The following is a 16,920-nucleotide window of genomic DNA, read 5'->3' as shown; positions in this document are numbered from 1 at the left end:
TATCTGTAGCTATGACTGTTTTTTAGCCACAAGTAAATGCCTCTAACAGTGAAAAAATAAACTATTGCTTAAGTAGAGTGAGATTCAAACTAATAGAGTAAATTGGCTCATCCATTTGTAACAAAGTGGAGAGGAATTTTCCACTCAAAGGCTGGTACACTTTTGAAATTCTCTACCCCAGAGAGCTGTGGAGGTGAAGTCATTGAATATATTCAAGGCAGAAACTGGCTGACACTTGACCTACAAAGCAGAGAAGGGAAATAGGAAAAAGGCAGGAAAGTTATGTCCAGGCGAAGATAGGATTGGCCATGTTCTTATTGAATGGCAGAGCAAGCCAAGGGGTCAGGTATTCTGCTTCGGTTTCTTCTGTTCTTACGAATGGTGAAAGGTGACCGTCCTTCTCCAATCTCCTGCATTGTGGACATGAGATTTCGGTGGGATCTGTGGATCCACACTTGCTTTGGGTCTGTCACCTTTGTTCAATATAGGCAGGCATTCTTTTAATGAATCCTAGAATTGCTTCTTGCCCTTGATCTTCCAGGAACAGGAGAATGCCCATTGTACTGGTGAAGTCTTTTCAATGTGGAGATGAACTATCTGTAACCATATTGGACAAATATTAAGTAACAACAAAATCTGACTAAATCAAAATCAATCTGATGAAGGAAAATGTTGCTTTCTTTTTATACACTTATTCAGGAGGACCTAAGTCGCCTCCCTCCTGTCATCTGGCAAAAGGTACCGAAGCATTTGGGCTCTCATGAACAAACTGTGCAACAGTTTCTTCCTCCAAGCCACCAGACTCCTCAATACTCAGAGTCTAGACTGACATCTACATCATTTATTATTATATTGTAATTTGTCCTCTACTGTGCCTATTGTCTTGTTTATTAATTATTGTACTGCCCTGCACTGTTTTGTGCACTTTATGTAGTCCTGTGTAGGTCTGTAGTCCAGTGCAGTATTTTTTATGTTGTTTTACGTAGTCTAGTGTAGCCTTGTGCTGTCTCACATAGTCTAGTGTAGTTTTGTGTTGTTTCATGTAGCACCATAGTCCTGGAGGAACGTTGTTTCGTTTTTACTGTGTACTGTACCAGCAGCTTATGGTCGAAATGACAATAGACTTGACTTGACTCCTAATATCTTTTAAATTCACTCATACTGTATTTTTCTGCTCATCTTTTTGTCTCACCACAGCTGATTTCAGATGCTGGATACCAGGGGGAAATTACCAGTGTGTCAACAGCCTGCCAGCAGCTGGAGGTCTTCTCCCGAGTTCTCCGCACTTCCCTTGCCACACTTGTTGATGGAGGTGAAGAGCATTTGGAGAAAAACCTGCCTGAATTTGCAGTGAGTGTCTTCCTATTTATTTCAATGTGTTAAAGGGGTCATCACTGAGTTCTTTGTTGCGATGCTGGTGCAAGGCAGTTTATTTATGAAGAAGCAGACTTCTCAACAGCCCACCTTTGTTCCAGACTCCAGATTTGCACTCCCTTCCACCTGTCGATACAGTACAATTGCACAGATGTGGCTTACAGTAATTTATAAGCAAGTGAAATTGCAGCTCCCCCCTAGATCTGACACTAAATTTCACACTCTGGAGGTTGGAGGCCTGATGTCTGTGATGTCTGCGGTGGCCTGTCCTGGGTGCAGGTTATTGGGAAAGGGGTTTGTTTTCCAGCCCGGAAGAAGGGTCTCAGCTTGAAACATCAACTGTTTATTCATTTACATAGATGCTGCCTGACCTGCTGAGTTTCTCCAACATTTTGTGTGTGTTGTTTTGCTGTTGTTGCTTTATTGTATGTTGGCTGTGTGTTATTCTGCTGAATGTCGAGGGCATTCGATGTTAGTGCCGGAATGTGTGGCGGCACTTGAGTGCTCCCCACAGCATGTAGAACATTACAGCACAGTCCTTTGGCCCGCAATGTTGTGCCGACCTTCTAACCTACTCTAAGATCAATCTGACCCTTCCCTCCTATGTAGCCCTCCATTTTTCTATCATCAATGTGCCTATCTAAGATTTTTGTAAATGCCTCTAATGTAACTGCCTCTACCACCACCACTGGCAGTGTGCTCCATGCCCTCATCACTCTCTATAAAAAAAACTCCCCCTCCCATACTTGACTTCAATCACCTTAAAGTTACTCTCTCTCATATTAGCCATTTTTAACCAAGGAAAGTCTCTGGCTATCCACTCAATTTATGCCTCTTATCATCTAGTACACCCCTATAAGGTCACCTCTCATTCTCCTTTGCTCCAGAGAGAAAGGTCCTGTTCTTGTTCAGCTTATCCTCATAAAACATGCTCCCTAATCCCGGCAGCATCTTTGCACCGTCTCTCATGCTCTCACATCCTCCCTGTAATGAGATGACCAGAACTGAACACAATATTCCGAGTCCTCGGATTGTGTTGGTTGTTAATGGTAACGACTCATTTCACTGTATGATTCAATGTACGTGTGACTAATAAATAAATCTAATCTAACCTAAACCTCCTCCCATAGGAGTTCAAATTTCTGTAAATGTTGCTGCAATTTATACATTCTTTGAGGGAGTGTTTGCCCCAAGACATGCTGGGCTATTGATTTGCTGATCAAATTTCCAGTTTATGGATCACAAACTATCCTGTGAAACTAATATAACCATATAACAATTACAGCACAGAAGCAGGCCATCTCGGCCCTTCTAGTCCGTACCGAACTCTTACTCTCAGCTAGTCCCACTGACCTGCACTCAGCCCATAACCCTCTATTCCTTTCCTGTCCATATATCTATCCAATCTAACTTTAAATGACAGCATCGAACCTGCCTCAACCACTTCTGCTGGAAGCTCGTTTCACAAAGCTACCACTCTGTGAGTAAAGAAGTTCCCCTTCATGTTACCCCTAAATTTTTGCCCTTTAACTCTCAACTCATGTCCTCTTGTTTCAAACTCCCCCACTCTCAATGGAAGAAGCCTATCCACGTCAACTCTATCTATCCCCCTCATAATTTTAAATACCTCTATCAAGTCCCCCCTCAACCTTCTACGCTCCAAAGAATAAAGACCTAACTTGTTCAACCTTTCTCTGTAACTTAGGAGGTGAAACCCAGGCAACATTTTAGTAAATCTCCTCTGTACTCTCTCAATTTTATTGACATCTTTCCTATAATTCGGTGACCAGAACTGTACACAATACTCCAAATTTGGCCTCACCAATGCCTTATACAATTTCAACATTACATCCCAACTCCTATATTCAATGCTATGATTTATAAAGGCCAGCATACCAAAAGCTTTCTTCACCACCCTATCCACATGAGACTCCACCTTCAGGGAACTATGCACCATTATTCCTAGATCCCTCTGTTCTACTGCATTCTTCAATGCCCTACCATTTACCATGTATGTCCTATTTTGATTAGTTCTACCAAAATGTAGCACCGCACATTTATCAGCATTAAACTCCATCTGCCATCTTTCAGCCCACTCTTTTAAGTAGTCTAAATTTCTCTGCAAGCTTTGAAAACCTACTTCATTATCCACAACTCCACCTATCTTAGTATCATCTGCATACTTACTAATCCAATTTACCACCCCATCATCCAGATCATTAATATATATGACAAACAACATTGGACCCAGTACAGAATCCCTGAGGCACACCGCTAGACACCGTCCTCCAATCTGACACACAGTTATCCACCACTACGCTCTGGCATCTCCCATCCAGCCATTGCTGAATCCATTTTACTACTTCGATATTAATACATAACGTCTGAACCTTCCTAATGTACGGGGTCTTTCTTTTTGTTAGAGTTAAAACAGCGACTTTGTTATGTTAATCTGGGGAATGCGGCTTTGTTGTGTTAAACGCTGAAGAGAGTTTGCGCTAGCAGTTTGTTTTACTTTAGAGTGAGATAGCAAGGTTCTATTAGCCAATGGGTGGTTATGTATCGTCTTGTTTTCGGATACCATGCTGTATGATATGACTGTGGACTGAGTTTTGGCGGGGAGTCGGAGGAGAGATGAGGACGGTGGAGAGACGGGGAGTCGGAGGAGAGACGGGGAGGACAGTGGATGGGGTTTTTGGGGGGGAGTCGGAGGAGAGATGGGGAGGACGGTGGACGTGCGGGGGTTTTTGGGGGGAGTCGGAGGAGAGATGGGGTTTTTGGGGGGGAGTTGGAAGAGAGACGGGGAGTCGGAGGAGAGACGAGGAGGATGGTGGACGGGGGTTTTTGGCGGGGAGTTGGAGGAGAGACAGGGAGGACCGCGAACGTGCGGAGAGGCTCCAGTCGATCACTCCGGGTGATCCCGAGCCGTGAGTCGACAGGATTCGGGTGGTCGTCAGGATTCGATTGAGCTCCAACGGTTGCGCGCGAAGAACTTGGACTTTGATAAGTGTTGGCGCCTTTTTTTTATCACTTTCCTCTCTGTATCAAATTCATATTAATGTCATAGAATTAGTAATATCTATAAAGTGTATTTGTTAAAATTTACTGGGTGTGCTGGCTAATGATTGATGTTTGGGCTTGATTCGGGCTGCGACTGACCCTGAGGGGAGTGTTGAAGCAGGTGCTGGGCGGGATTTCCCCTAGACATACACGAGTCAATATAACGGATAGTTACCCTAACTAACCTTCCGTGTGGACCCTTATCAAAGACCTTACTGAAGTCCATATAGACAACATCCACCGCTTTACCCTCGTCAACTTTCCTGGTAACCTCATCAAAAAACTCAATAAGATTTGTCAAACATGACCTTCCACGCACAAATCCATGTTGACTGTTCCTAATCAGACCCTGTCTATCCAGATAATTATATACACCATCTCTAAGAATACTTTCCATCAATTTACCCACCACTGACGTCAAACTCATAGGCCGATAATTGCTAGGTTTACTCTTAGAACCCTTTTTAAACGATGGAACAACATGAGCAATACGCCAATCCTCCGGCACCATCCCCTTTTCTAATGACATATGAAATATTTCTGTCAGAGCCCCTGCTATTTCCACACTAACTTCCCTCAAGGTCCTAGGGAATATCCTGTCCAGACCTGGAGACTTATCCACTTTAATATTCCTTAAAAGCGCCAGTACGTCCTCTTCCTTAATCATCATACTTTCCATAACTACCCTTCTTGTTTCCTTTACCTTACACAATTCAATATCCTTCTCCTTAGTGAATTCTGAAGAAAAGAAATTATTCAAAATCTCCCCCCATCTCTTTTGGCTCCGCACATAGCCGTCCACTCTGATTCTCTAAGGGACCAATTTTATCCCTCACTATCCTTTTGCTATTAATATAACTGTAGAAACCCTTTGGATTTATTTTCACCTTACTTGCCAAAGCAGCCTCATATCTTCTTTCAGCTTTTCTAATTTCTTTCTTAAGATCCTTTTTACATTCTTTATATTCCTTGAGCACCTCATTTACTCCAAGCTGCCTATGTTTATTGTAGATCCCTCTCTTTTTCTGAACCAAGTTTCCAATATTCCTTGAAAACCATGGCTCTCTCAAACTTTTACCCTGTCCTTTCAACCTAACAGGAACATAAAGATCCCGTACCCTCAAAATTTCACCTTTAAATGACCTCCATTTCTCTATTACATCCTTCCCATAAAACAAATTGTCCCTATCCACCCCTTCTAAATCCTTTTGCATCTCCTCAAAGTTAGCCTTTCTCCAATCAAAAATCTCAACCCCGGGTCCAGTCCTATCCTTCTCCATAATTATATTGAAACTAATGGTATTATGATCACTGGACCCGAAGTGCTCCCCAACACATACCTCCGTCACCTGCCCTATCTCATTCCCTAACAGGAGATCCAACACTGCCCCTTCTCTAGTTGGTACCTCTATGTATTGCTGCAAAAAACTATCTTGCACACATTTGACAAACTCCAAACCATCCAGCCCTTTTATAGAATGGGCTTCCCAGTCTATGTGTGGAAAATTAAAATCTCCCACGATCACAACCTTGTGCTTACTACAAATATCTGCTATCTCCTTACAAATTTGCTCCTCCAGTTCTCACTGCCCATCAGGTGGTCTATAATACACCCCTATAAGCGTCACTACACCTTTCCCATTCCTCAATTCCACCCAAATAGCCTCCCTAGACGAGCCCACTAATCTATCCTGCCAGAGCACCGCTGTTATATTTTCTCTGGCAAGCAATGCAACACCTCTCCCTCTTGCCCCTCCTATTCTATCACACCTGAAGCAACAAAATGCAGGAATATTTAGTTGTCAATCACACCTCTCCTGCAACCATGTTTCACTAATAGTGATAGTCTTGAGATAGGTTTTGGTAGCCAGTCTGCAGGTATGACTAACAGATTCTACTTTCAATTGACTAATACCTTGACTTTTCAAGAACTTTGTTAGTTTCATCAATTTTCACTGTTCATGTTGTTTGGGCTACTTCACTGACCTACAGGCAAGGTTAGAGCAGCTTGACACTTCAAGTCAATAGTTCTGAGAAATCACAACTGTTTGCCACAAGGCTGGTGGTTGTTCTTGTTCTAGGCTTGTATTGGGTTTCTCTTCCACTTCAGCGGTTTAAATCTTCCTCTACAAGTCGATCCTTGCTTTTCCACACAGTAGATCATGTACACCCATTCACACTGATGACTAGTCCTTATTGTTTTTAAACATTTTTCTTGGATTTTATCAGTTATACAGAACTGTGCAAAAGTCTTAGGCCCAAACAGTATATATAGCTAAGGTGCCTAATACTTTTGCACAGTTCTGTATTTGTCAACGTGGAGTAGAGAGGAGTTTGTAAATCTGGCAGGAACAAAGGATGTTGGGAATGGCGAGGGTGGAGTGCCACAGACGGCGTGAGGGACAGGTAACAGAGAAAGAGTAGCAGAGGTCAGGGATGGCACAGGTGTAGACACACCCAGCTCTGAAACAACAGGCAAGGTCTGTTGATTCCAAACAATTGGTTTATTGATCATTACAGAATGTCTCACTGATGCTTCCTGCTCCCTCCCCTCTCCCTTCCGCTTTTGCCAACCATGATACCCCTCTCCCTGTCCCCTTCCCACTCTCAGTCCACAATAGAGACCCATGTCAGAATCAGATTTTATCATCATTCACGTAGGTGATTAAATTTGGTTTTTTTTGCAGCAGTACAGTGCAATGCTCAAAATTACTGCAGTACTGTGCAATTGTTTTAGGCACCCTAATTCTATGTATGTGCCTAAGACTTGTGCACAGCACTGTAAATATGATTGAAATATATCCTTTGTTATGGTAGCTGGAATGCATGCTGTGTTCAGCTGGCCCTGTCCCAGTAGTGTGTGCAGTAAATCGTCATTCTCCATGTCCTATCTGATTTCTTTACTGGTGGATTGATGTGGGTTACAATGATCTCAGCACTCTTGATCAATCAGGGACTGATCTGCCCTTTCTAAACCCCCTTCAGTTTCTGTAGGAAATAAGGAAACCCCTGTTTTGCAGGTCTACTCATGGTTTCTCCTCCTCCCCCACTATCTTCATTTCCACGGAGTGGACTTGCCCACAGTCATGTTTTTGTCCTGAGGATCTTTTTTAACTAGTGTTCAGTACCTGACTTCTGCTGATTATCCAACTCCATGTCATTGAGTCTCCTGGATACCAACACCCTTGCTTTATAAAAGGCCAGAAAAGACTTTGTAATTGTTCTAATCTAACTTGTGTGTTTGATTTCTTGGATTCTAGTAACTTTGCAGCGAGTCCTGATTTTATATTTTTAGGCATGTGCTTTAGATTGCAGTTCCCTTACTATAGGATTCCATGTTGTTCATTGTAATGTTCCTTTTGCTCTTTGTGCAATCACTCGAGTTGAGTGTAATGCTTTCCTGAGGGATTGTCTATTGGTGGGTCCTCAGGTTACTATCGCGGCCGATCCAGGATCCACGTATTCTGGTGTAGTGTGGGCAGGAGTAAGTGGTGGTTGGGTCTTTTGGTTGCTCAGTGTTCCCTTTTACAGCTGTCGTTTGTTCTCTGTGGCACAGGGAAGGTCTGATTCAATAATCTTGAGTAGGCAGATGATTAGTTCAGAATCAGGTTTAACATTACTGGCATATGTTGTGAAATTTGTTATTTTGTGGTAGCAGTATATTGCAATACATAATAAAAACAACAGTAATTGCAATAAGAAGCATGTATATGTGTGTGTGTGTGTGTGTGTGTGTATTTAATTGAATTAAATAAATAGTGCAAAAAACAAAAATAAACAGTGAGGTGGGTTCATTGTGCATTTAGAAATCTGATGGCGGAGGGGAAGAAACTGTTCCTAAAACGTTGAGTGTGTGGCTTCAGGCTCCCGTACCTCCTCCTTGATGGTAGCTCTGAGAAGAGGGCATGTCTTGGATGAATGGATTCCTTAATGATGGGTGCAGCTTTTTGAGACGTCGCTTCTGAAGATGTCCTCGATGCTGGGGAAGCTAGTGCTCATGAAGGAGCCAGCTGAGTTTGCAATTTCCTGATCCTGTGCAGTAGCCCCTCCATACCAGATGGTGATGCAACCAGTTAGAATGCTCTCCACCTTACATTTGTAGAAATTTGTGAGAGTCTTCGGTGACATACCAAGTCCCTTCAAACTCGTAATGAAATATAGTTGCTGTTGTGCCTTCTTTGTAATTTCATTAATATATTGTGCCCAGGATAGATGTTCAAAGATGTTGACACCCAGGAACTTGAAACTGCTCACCCTCTCCCCTGCCGATCCCTCGATGAGGACTTGTGTGTGTGTTCTTTTGACTTCCCCTTCTTCAAGTCCACAATTAATTCCTTGGTCTTACTGATGTTGAGAGCAAGGTTGTTCTTGTGACACTACTGAACCAGCTGATCTAACCCACTCCTATACACCTCCTCGTCACCACCTGAAATTTTGCCAACAATAATTGTGTCATCAGCAAATTTATCGATGGTGTTTGAGCTGTGCTTAGCCATACAGTCGTGGCTGTAGAGAGAGTAGAGCAGTGGGCTAAGTATCTTTGAAGTGCTGATTATCAACAAAGAGATGTTATTTCCGATCCGTACTGATTGTGGTCTCCTGATGAGGAAGTCAAGGATCAATTTGCTGAGTGAAATACAGAGGCCCAGGTTCTGGAGCTTGTTGATTAGAGCTGAGGGTGTTGAACGCTGAGCTGTAATCGGTAAACAGTGGCCTGACGTAGATATTGCTATTGTCCAGATGCTCCAAGGCCAAGTGGAAAGCCAGTGAGATTGCATCCACAGTAGACCTATTGTAGGCTCAGGCAGGAGTTGATTCTGGCCATGACCAGCCTTTCAAAGCACTTAGTAGATGTGAGTGCAAGTGGGTGATAGCCATTGAGGCAGCTCACCCTGCTCTTGGGCACTGGTATGATTATTGCCCCTTTGAAGAAGATGGAAATCTCTGACTGTAACAGTGAGAGATTGAAGTTGTCCTTAAACACTCCCATCAGTTGGTTGGCAGAGGGTTTCTGAGCCCTACCAGGTACACCAGTGGTCCCCAGCCTCCGGGCCACGAAGCATGCAGGGGTACAGCGGTAGCCGGAACGCACCCAGCACATCTTTAAGAAAAAAGCCGAAATAAACAAGCTAATTAATTAGGTGCTGCCTGGCACGTAACTATCGGCCCAGATCAGAGGCGATTATCACCTCTCATCTGGGCCAACATTTAAGGCTGATTTATACTTGTGCATCAAATGTACGCCGTAGGGTACCGTGCACCTACCTAAAAATGTAACTCACGCGTTGCGGCGATGCAGACCGCAACAACTGTGATTGGTCCACTTGGTAGCATCGCATTTCCTCATATGCATTTCTGATTGCTTTTCTCCGCCATGTATGTACACTGATGCGAAATGAACGGTTGGACACGATGAACCGAATCGTCAAATCTACCTGCCGACATCCGAAAATATTTGAAATGCATTTCCTCGTCCATGTCTCTCACAAAGAAACTCAACACAGTGGCATAGAAACCCCACTGCCAACTAATGTTTTGGCAGTGAATTGCAGAGCGACACAGACACAACTATGCATGCTACGGCGTAGGGCTACGCAAAAGTGTTAATCAGGCCTACGGTGTAGCCCATACACACAAGTATAAATTAGCCTTTACGTGCTGAGCGGTACCTAATTAATTCGCTTGTTTATTTCGGCTTTTTTCTTAAAGATGTGCTGGGTGCGTCCTGGCTACCGCTGCATGCTTCACGGCAATGTATCGGTCTGCGGCCGGGAGGTTGGGGACCACTGAACACCACCAGGGCCTGATGCTTTGCGAAGGTTCACTCTCTTGAAAGATGGTCTGACATTGGCCTCTGAGACAGAGATCACAGGGTCATCAGATGCTGCAGAGATTTGCACAGGTGTAGTTTTATTTTTCTTGTAAAAGCATGCATAAAAGGCACTGAGTTAATCTGGGAGTGAAGCATCACAGCCCTTTATGATATTAGGTCTTGCCTTGTACGAAGTAATGGCCTACAAACCCTGCCAGAGCTGACGTGCATCCAGATCTGTTTCTATCCTCAACCAGAATTGTTTATTCACTCTAAATAGCCTTACGTAGGTCGTACCTGGACTTCTTGTATAGTTCTGGCTCACCAGTCCTGAATTTCGCAGCTCTATCCCTGAGCAGACTATGAATCTCCTGGTTTATGTCTGGCTTTTGGTTTGGATATGTCTGGTATGTTCTCATAGGCACACACTCATCCACACAGGTCCTGATGAAGTTGGTGGCAACTGTAGTGCATTCATTCAGATTCGAAGATGAATCCTTGAATATTATTCAGTCCACTGACTTGAGGCAGTCCTGTAAATGCTCCTTCGCCTTCCTTGACCGTACTTTCTTTGTCCTCACCACTGGTGCAGAAGTCTTCAGACTCTGCCTGGAAGCCGGAAGTAGAAGTGCAGTCAGGTGATCGGATTGCCAAAGTGCGTGCATGGGATGGCACAGTAAGCATTCTTGATGGTAGTTACTCAGATATTCCTTGATTTAAAAAGAAATGCTTCCCAGATCTAATGCTTATTAGTAAAAGGGTTTTAGATAGAATTACGATTGTATCAGTGTGAAGCCTCTGTTTCAGAGTAAATTTATCTAAACAAGTATTTTTATTTTTATATTTATCTTGGCAAAGTATTGCTAAAATGAAGACCATTTCTTTTAGCATATGTGAAATACTTAAAGAATGTTCCGTACCTCTCTGCGTTTATTACATTTTTCAAGTAGAGGATGTTTCTTTGGGGAAGCATTTGGAGAAGACTGATCATAATTTCAAAGATATGAGGTAATTTTAGTGTTTGAAAAGGTAGCTTTATCCCAGAGGAGCCATAAGGAAAGTTCAATGTTAAATAAAGTTGCAGTCACAGCCTGGTTTCCCTCAATACATTATAGACTTCTCTTGCTATTTTACTGTTTGCTTTCTACTAAATAGGAACTGTTTTTTTCTGCTTACTTGAAGCTACCTTTGAATTGTTACATTTCTTGTGTAAATTGACCGCACATTTAGTATATTTTTTCACAACACCGCTGTTGATAATTTCCACAGAAAATGGTATGTCATGGGGAGCACACGTACCTGTATGCTCAGTCCATAATGTCTATGTTGGCCCAGGAAGAGCAAGGGGGTGCCGCTGTCCGAAGAATTGCACAGGAAGTTCAGAGATATGCACATGAGAAGTAAGTATACAATCAATCGATGAGATTTTGGCAAAATTTAAAGACTTTTAATCACAGACGGCTGACTCTTCATTCTTTCCCTGAATTGCTCGAGCATACATTTCCATTGCCTTTGGCCTTCCTGCATTACCGCCGTCAGCTGGGGGTCATCCATTTCTTCTGTCTATGATCTCATACATGGCTACTTGTCATATTCTATTACCAGTACCTCATCCATGGGCACTTTCAATCATTCATGCATTGGCCCAGATCATTTTGCATAACCTCTTGCAGTGGGCAATAACAATCTTCTTTTACATATCTCATGAATGGCCAATTGTAATATAAACAGAACTGCTCATCAGATCTGGTAGCAGAGCTAACAACTTGTTAGGCTGCAGAGAGGGTGGAGTAGGGGTGATGTCTCTGATAGGGTAAAACTGGGTGACTAAGGGGGCACAAAATTTAATTCTGTAAATTCAGATAACTTAATTTCTATTTGCATCAGTGGTCCACGTGTGATACTGACTCAGCTCGGTTATGTTTTTTTCTCATCTGGGAGTGAAGGACCTCACCATCCTGTCGGGCATGTCCCTCTACTCTGCATTTCACAGCTCTTACACTGTCTTGTCAGTGTTCTCACTCACTACCTGCTGCTGTTCACTCAGTGACCATTACAGATTATCTCCATGGTCAACCACATTTTATCCTATCCCAGGCATCCCTACGTCAGTAGATATAGAAATGGGCAAAATAACTTGCATGTCACTCAGATCATTCACTTGCCATCTTTTAGTGCCACATACATTACCACGTGCCTCTGATATGGCCAATTTCTATTCTCTCCCTGGCTATCCATCCCATAGGATGATGATGGTTCCTTTCAGTCAGTTAGTGGGGTGGTACCCCACTCCTCAGAAAGGAAGAGTGTGTGCGTGAGTGGATTTTAGGTGAGTAGGGGGTTGCATAGGTCCAGACCCATCCTCTTGACATCCCCTCCCGGATCCAGCAACATGGGGGGGTCCAAGACGGCTGGGGGAAGTTCTGTTGCAGTGAATGGCCAGACCAAGCTTCGATGCAAGGGATGCCCTTCCCACGCTTCACGGCATGTGTTTGCTACATGGCTGTTGACCCTACAAGAGGGTTCATCCACCCTTTGACAGGTCTTGTTTTTGGTCCTGCAGGGTGTCTGGCCACCCTCCTCACCAGACAAGCCCGGTGGCGGAGCCGGTTTAAGGCTGATTTATACTTCTGCGTCAAATCGATGCTGTAGGTATGGCGTAGCCACGAACCCTACGCAGTGCCTACGCAGATCCCTGCGCCGTAGCCTGACGTGCACCTCTCCCAAAATATAACTACGCGTCGCGGCAACCCAGACCTCAATAACTGTGATTGGTCCGCTTGGTAGCATCGCATTTCCTCCTACGCTGCAGTAGCTTCCCATTGGGCGACTGAAGGGCAGGGAAGGAACTCTGGCTGCAATGCTTTCCATAAAGCTTTACAGGCCTGCGAAATTATGGAGGACACATTTGGGGTTTACGAAAAAAAGACGCTCACTTTAAACTTGTTTACCCCGAGAAAGACTACCATGACCATGAAGTCTTGCACGGGCAGGTGTGTGCACATGCGTGATGAGCGCGAATTGCAGAGTGACGCAGACACACCAACACACAAGTATAAATGATCACAATGCGCGTAGGCCACTTGCGTAGGTTACGGTGTCGATTTGACGCAGAAGTATAAATCAGACTTTAGTCGCCGACCACCCGACCATGCGACAGGTAGTACTGGGTTACATGGTACCAGTAACACTCAGACGAGTGACCTGACATTAGTCACCTAGCATTACCTCATCCATTGGTATCTTCAACTTCTTGTCACCTGGATTACAGATTTTCTTGCATTACCTCATGCATAGAGACTACACAGCAACTTTTTTGCTCGCACTTTTGGGATTTGAACATTGTTAACAAGACTAGCACGTATTGTTCATCCCTAATTACTATTCGAATGGTAGTGGCAAGTCACCTTTCTGAACTGCCGCAGCTCCTCTTGTGGGCGTGCTGCCACAGAGCAGTTGGATAAGAATTTCCAGGATTGAGATCCAACATTGTATCTTAGAATACTTGCAAGGGGAACGTAGTGTTGGTGTGTGACATCACAGGTTTATGAGGTGATGTTATCGTTGCTTTGGTGAGTAATTACAGTGCATTTTGTTCATGCCATGTGCTGGACAAGCGAGCAAGAGTACAGGTAATCCATGATTAAAGTGGTTTAGGGATGGCCATTTAAACAGACAACTTTGTCCTACATGACATCAAGCAACTTGTGTGTTATTAGAGCTGCACTTATCCAGGCAAGTGCAGAGTATTCTACAATGTTCTTGGCTTCTGTCTTGTAAATGGTGAAAAGATTCTGTGGCATCAGAGGTTGGGGTACTTGCCGCAGGACACCCAGCCACATGGTTGGTACCTGTGGCTTTCTGGTCAGTGGTGACATCACAGGATATTAACTCAATAGTGGTAATACCACTGATTGTCAAGGGTAGGTGGTTAGACTCTTGTTAGAGGTGGATATTGCCTGACACTTTATGTACATTGAAACACACAAAGAATGCCTTATTTGCGTCAAATCAAATCGGCGAGGATTGTGCTGGGTACAATTGTGGCACCAACATAGAATGTTACTTGCCGTTACTTGTCACTTAAGGACTTGCTGTATGCAAGCTTGGGCCGCTTCATTTGCTGAGGAGTTGCAAGTGAAATTAAGCTATGCTTAATTCTACTTGCAATTCCTCAGTACACGAAGCAGCACAATACATCACCATTTCTCACCTTTTGAAGAAGGGTTAGTCACAGCTGAAGGAGCCACAAATGATCAAGCCTAGGACATGTGCTCATCAGGAACTTTTGAAGTGGTGGTTTGGGAACATGGCGCAGGAATGTTGCGGTTAGTGTAATGGTATTACATCACCAGAGATCACCAATCGGTGTACAATTACTGCCACTGCTTGTTAAGAGTTTGTACGTTCTCCCTATGAGGGAATGGGTTTCCTCCAGGTGTTCCAGTTTCCTCTCACTGTTAAACCTTATTTCTAATTATCACCTGTTACCCGATGCAAGAACACACAGTACTACGGGAGGTAAAACAACTGCTTCTTTATTAGTAGCTCACTACTAGAGAGAGAGAGAGAGAGAGAGAAAAAGAGAAAAACTTCTCGAGCACACATGGGATCCGTACCAGCGGTCTCTCTCTCTCCGCACACAGATACAGAGTCCTTTTTTTATATCCTTTCTGTCATGTAGCAGGAAGCAATTTTCCTAGCTACCCCCATAGTCACATGCCTAGCAACAGTATTATTTTAAGACCTAGATCTCTTGGTTGCCTTACTAGACCAAAGGTCTTCAGCCTGAGGAAATGTGCAGGATGAGGTTGCCCCCCGCTTTTTCAACTGTAGTTTCACATTCGTTTGGACAGTTTTACCACCTCCTGTTCTGCAGGTGAGACAAGGATTGTGAGTTCGTATCGAACCTTTGTCCAACTTAGAAGTATTACAATTTATAGACCTAGCTTACACGACAAAAAAACCGCTCAGCTCAATCCTCGCAGTTTCAATCCACAAAGCATAACATCTGCAAGGTTATCAGTCAGAACAGAACAAACAAAGGTCTGTAGCAATTTTAACCCATTATTCACAAGAGTCCGAAAATCATTTCCCAACCCCTTTAACCCTTTAATATCTCACCACATTCCAAGACATATGGTAAGGATTAGTAAGTTTTGGCCATGCTATGTTGGTGCCACAATTGTGGCAACACCAGCAGGCTACCCAGCACAATCCTGGCCAATTTGATTTGATGCAAACAATGATTTCTTTGTGCGTTTCAATGTACATGCGACAAATAAAAGTAATCAACAACAGCCATCTCCCTTTGTGTGATGTACAACTTAAACCATTGGAAAGTTACCCCCTTGATGCCTGTTGACTTCAGTTGAGCAGGCTGTTGATGCTACACAGTCAAAAACTGTTATTAAGGGCAATCACTGTGCCCTCTCCTCTGGAATTCAGCTCTTTATTTGTGATTGTAGTGAAGCCTGGACATGTGTAATCATGGTGAAACCCAAAGTCGGCCTTGGTGAGCAGGTTATTGGTTAGTGCCACTGGATGAATTAATAAATTGGTCTATGTATTTGAATACTGTGAAAAACTTGCTTTGCATATCATCCATACAGATCAATTTGTTGCAACAGTGCATTGAAGTAGTACAATGTAAAACAATGACAGTGTAAAATTTACCTTATTTAACAATACAGGCCCCTACAGCCCTTAGATGTGAGTAGCGAATCTTTGGAGGTCTGTACGCAGGGCTGTCTTCTATGTTTAATTGCTGAATATATTAAAGATGCAGACTGGTGAATTTTTGGAAATTGAGATGATATGTCATGATACTTCTCAGTGATAATAAGCCTGATTCTGATCCTTATTCCAACAGTGATAACTTGATAGTGATCAAGAATACAAGCACTGGCTGACTTTCAGTTCACTAATGCTGGGATAATGAGATTCTTTACGTAATTGCTGTAAGCTCTGCATATAGCAAGCTTCCACAGTCCATATAATTCTTATGTTGTGCTGAACTGCTTGGTGACTTCAAACAAAAATTCATAGCTCTTTGTGCAGTTTCCTTTCGAGTCATAAGGAAAGTTAATGCTCTTTGTGCTACCTTCCTACAGAGGTCATGATGCCAGTCAGATTACTTTAGCGTTGGGCACAGCTGCATCTTATCCCCGAGCTTGCCAGGCACTGGGTGCCATGCTATCCAAAGGAGCGCTCAATCCTGCTGATATCACGGTGTTATACAAGATGTTCACAAGCATGGATCCACCACCTGTCGAACTGGTAAGAAATGCTCTCAGGCACCTGTTTAACTGAGACAAGAAGACAACCTCTCCAAATACTGGGCTCCCCTCAATTTCCCAAATATGTTTGTACATTGGATTCTGGTTATTTGAGCTATTGGTTAATAGGGGCAGCCACGTATTTGGAATAACTCTTAACGGACAAATAGTAATTGAGAAAATAGCTGGGATTCTTTTTGTTTATTTGAGACACTCTGCCGCTTAGTTGGGACAGGAGGTTGTTGCTGAACTGTTTCGAACTAGCGTTATTCATGTGCACGTGTGGATGTTAGACACTACATCGTGCTTAGAGCAAACAATTTTTAAATAGCATCAGTTGAGTGTGCTTGTGTTCAAAAAGCAGTGATTCTTGTCACTGATAGCTGATGAGAGATG

The 16,920-nt window shown here is 43.4% G+C and overlaps 1 protein-coding gene across 1 annotated transcript in view; it reads left to right on the top strand.

The window, feature by feature from the left end:
- Positions 1-16,920, top strand: part of nelfcd (negative elongation factor complex member C/D) — a 116,270-nt gene that overhangs the window by 42,051 nt on the left and 57,299 nt on the right. The window contains exons 6-8 of the mRNA XM_063041589.1: positions 1,198-1,350; positions 11,516-11,646; positions 16,360-16,525. Coding sequence (XP_062897659.1) covers positions 1,198-1,350; positions 11,516-11,646; positions 16,360-16,525 — 450 coding nt within the window. The remainder of the gene's footprint in view (positions 1-1,197; positions 1,351-11,515; positions 11,647-16,359; positions 16,526-16,920) is intronic.

Source organism: Mobula hypostoma, chromosome 2 (genome assembly GCF_963921235.1).
Source record: "Mobula hypostoma chromosome 2, sMobHyp1.1, whole genome shotgun sequence".
Lineage (NCBI taxonomy): Eukaryota > Metazoa > Chordata > Chondrichthyes > Myliobatiformes > Myliobatidae > Mobula > Mobula hypostoma.
The sequence above is the reverse complement of the archived record's forward strand: the minus strand, read 5'-3'. Positions and strand labels throughout refer to the sequence as shown.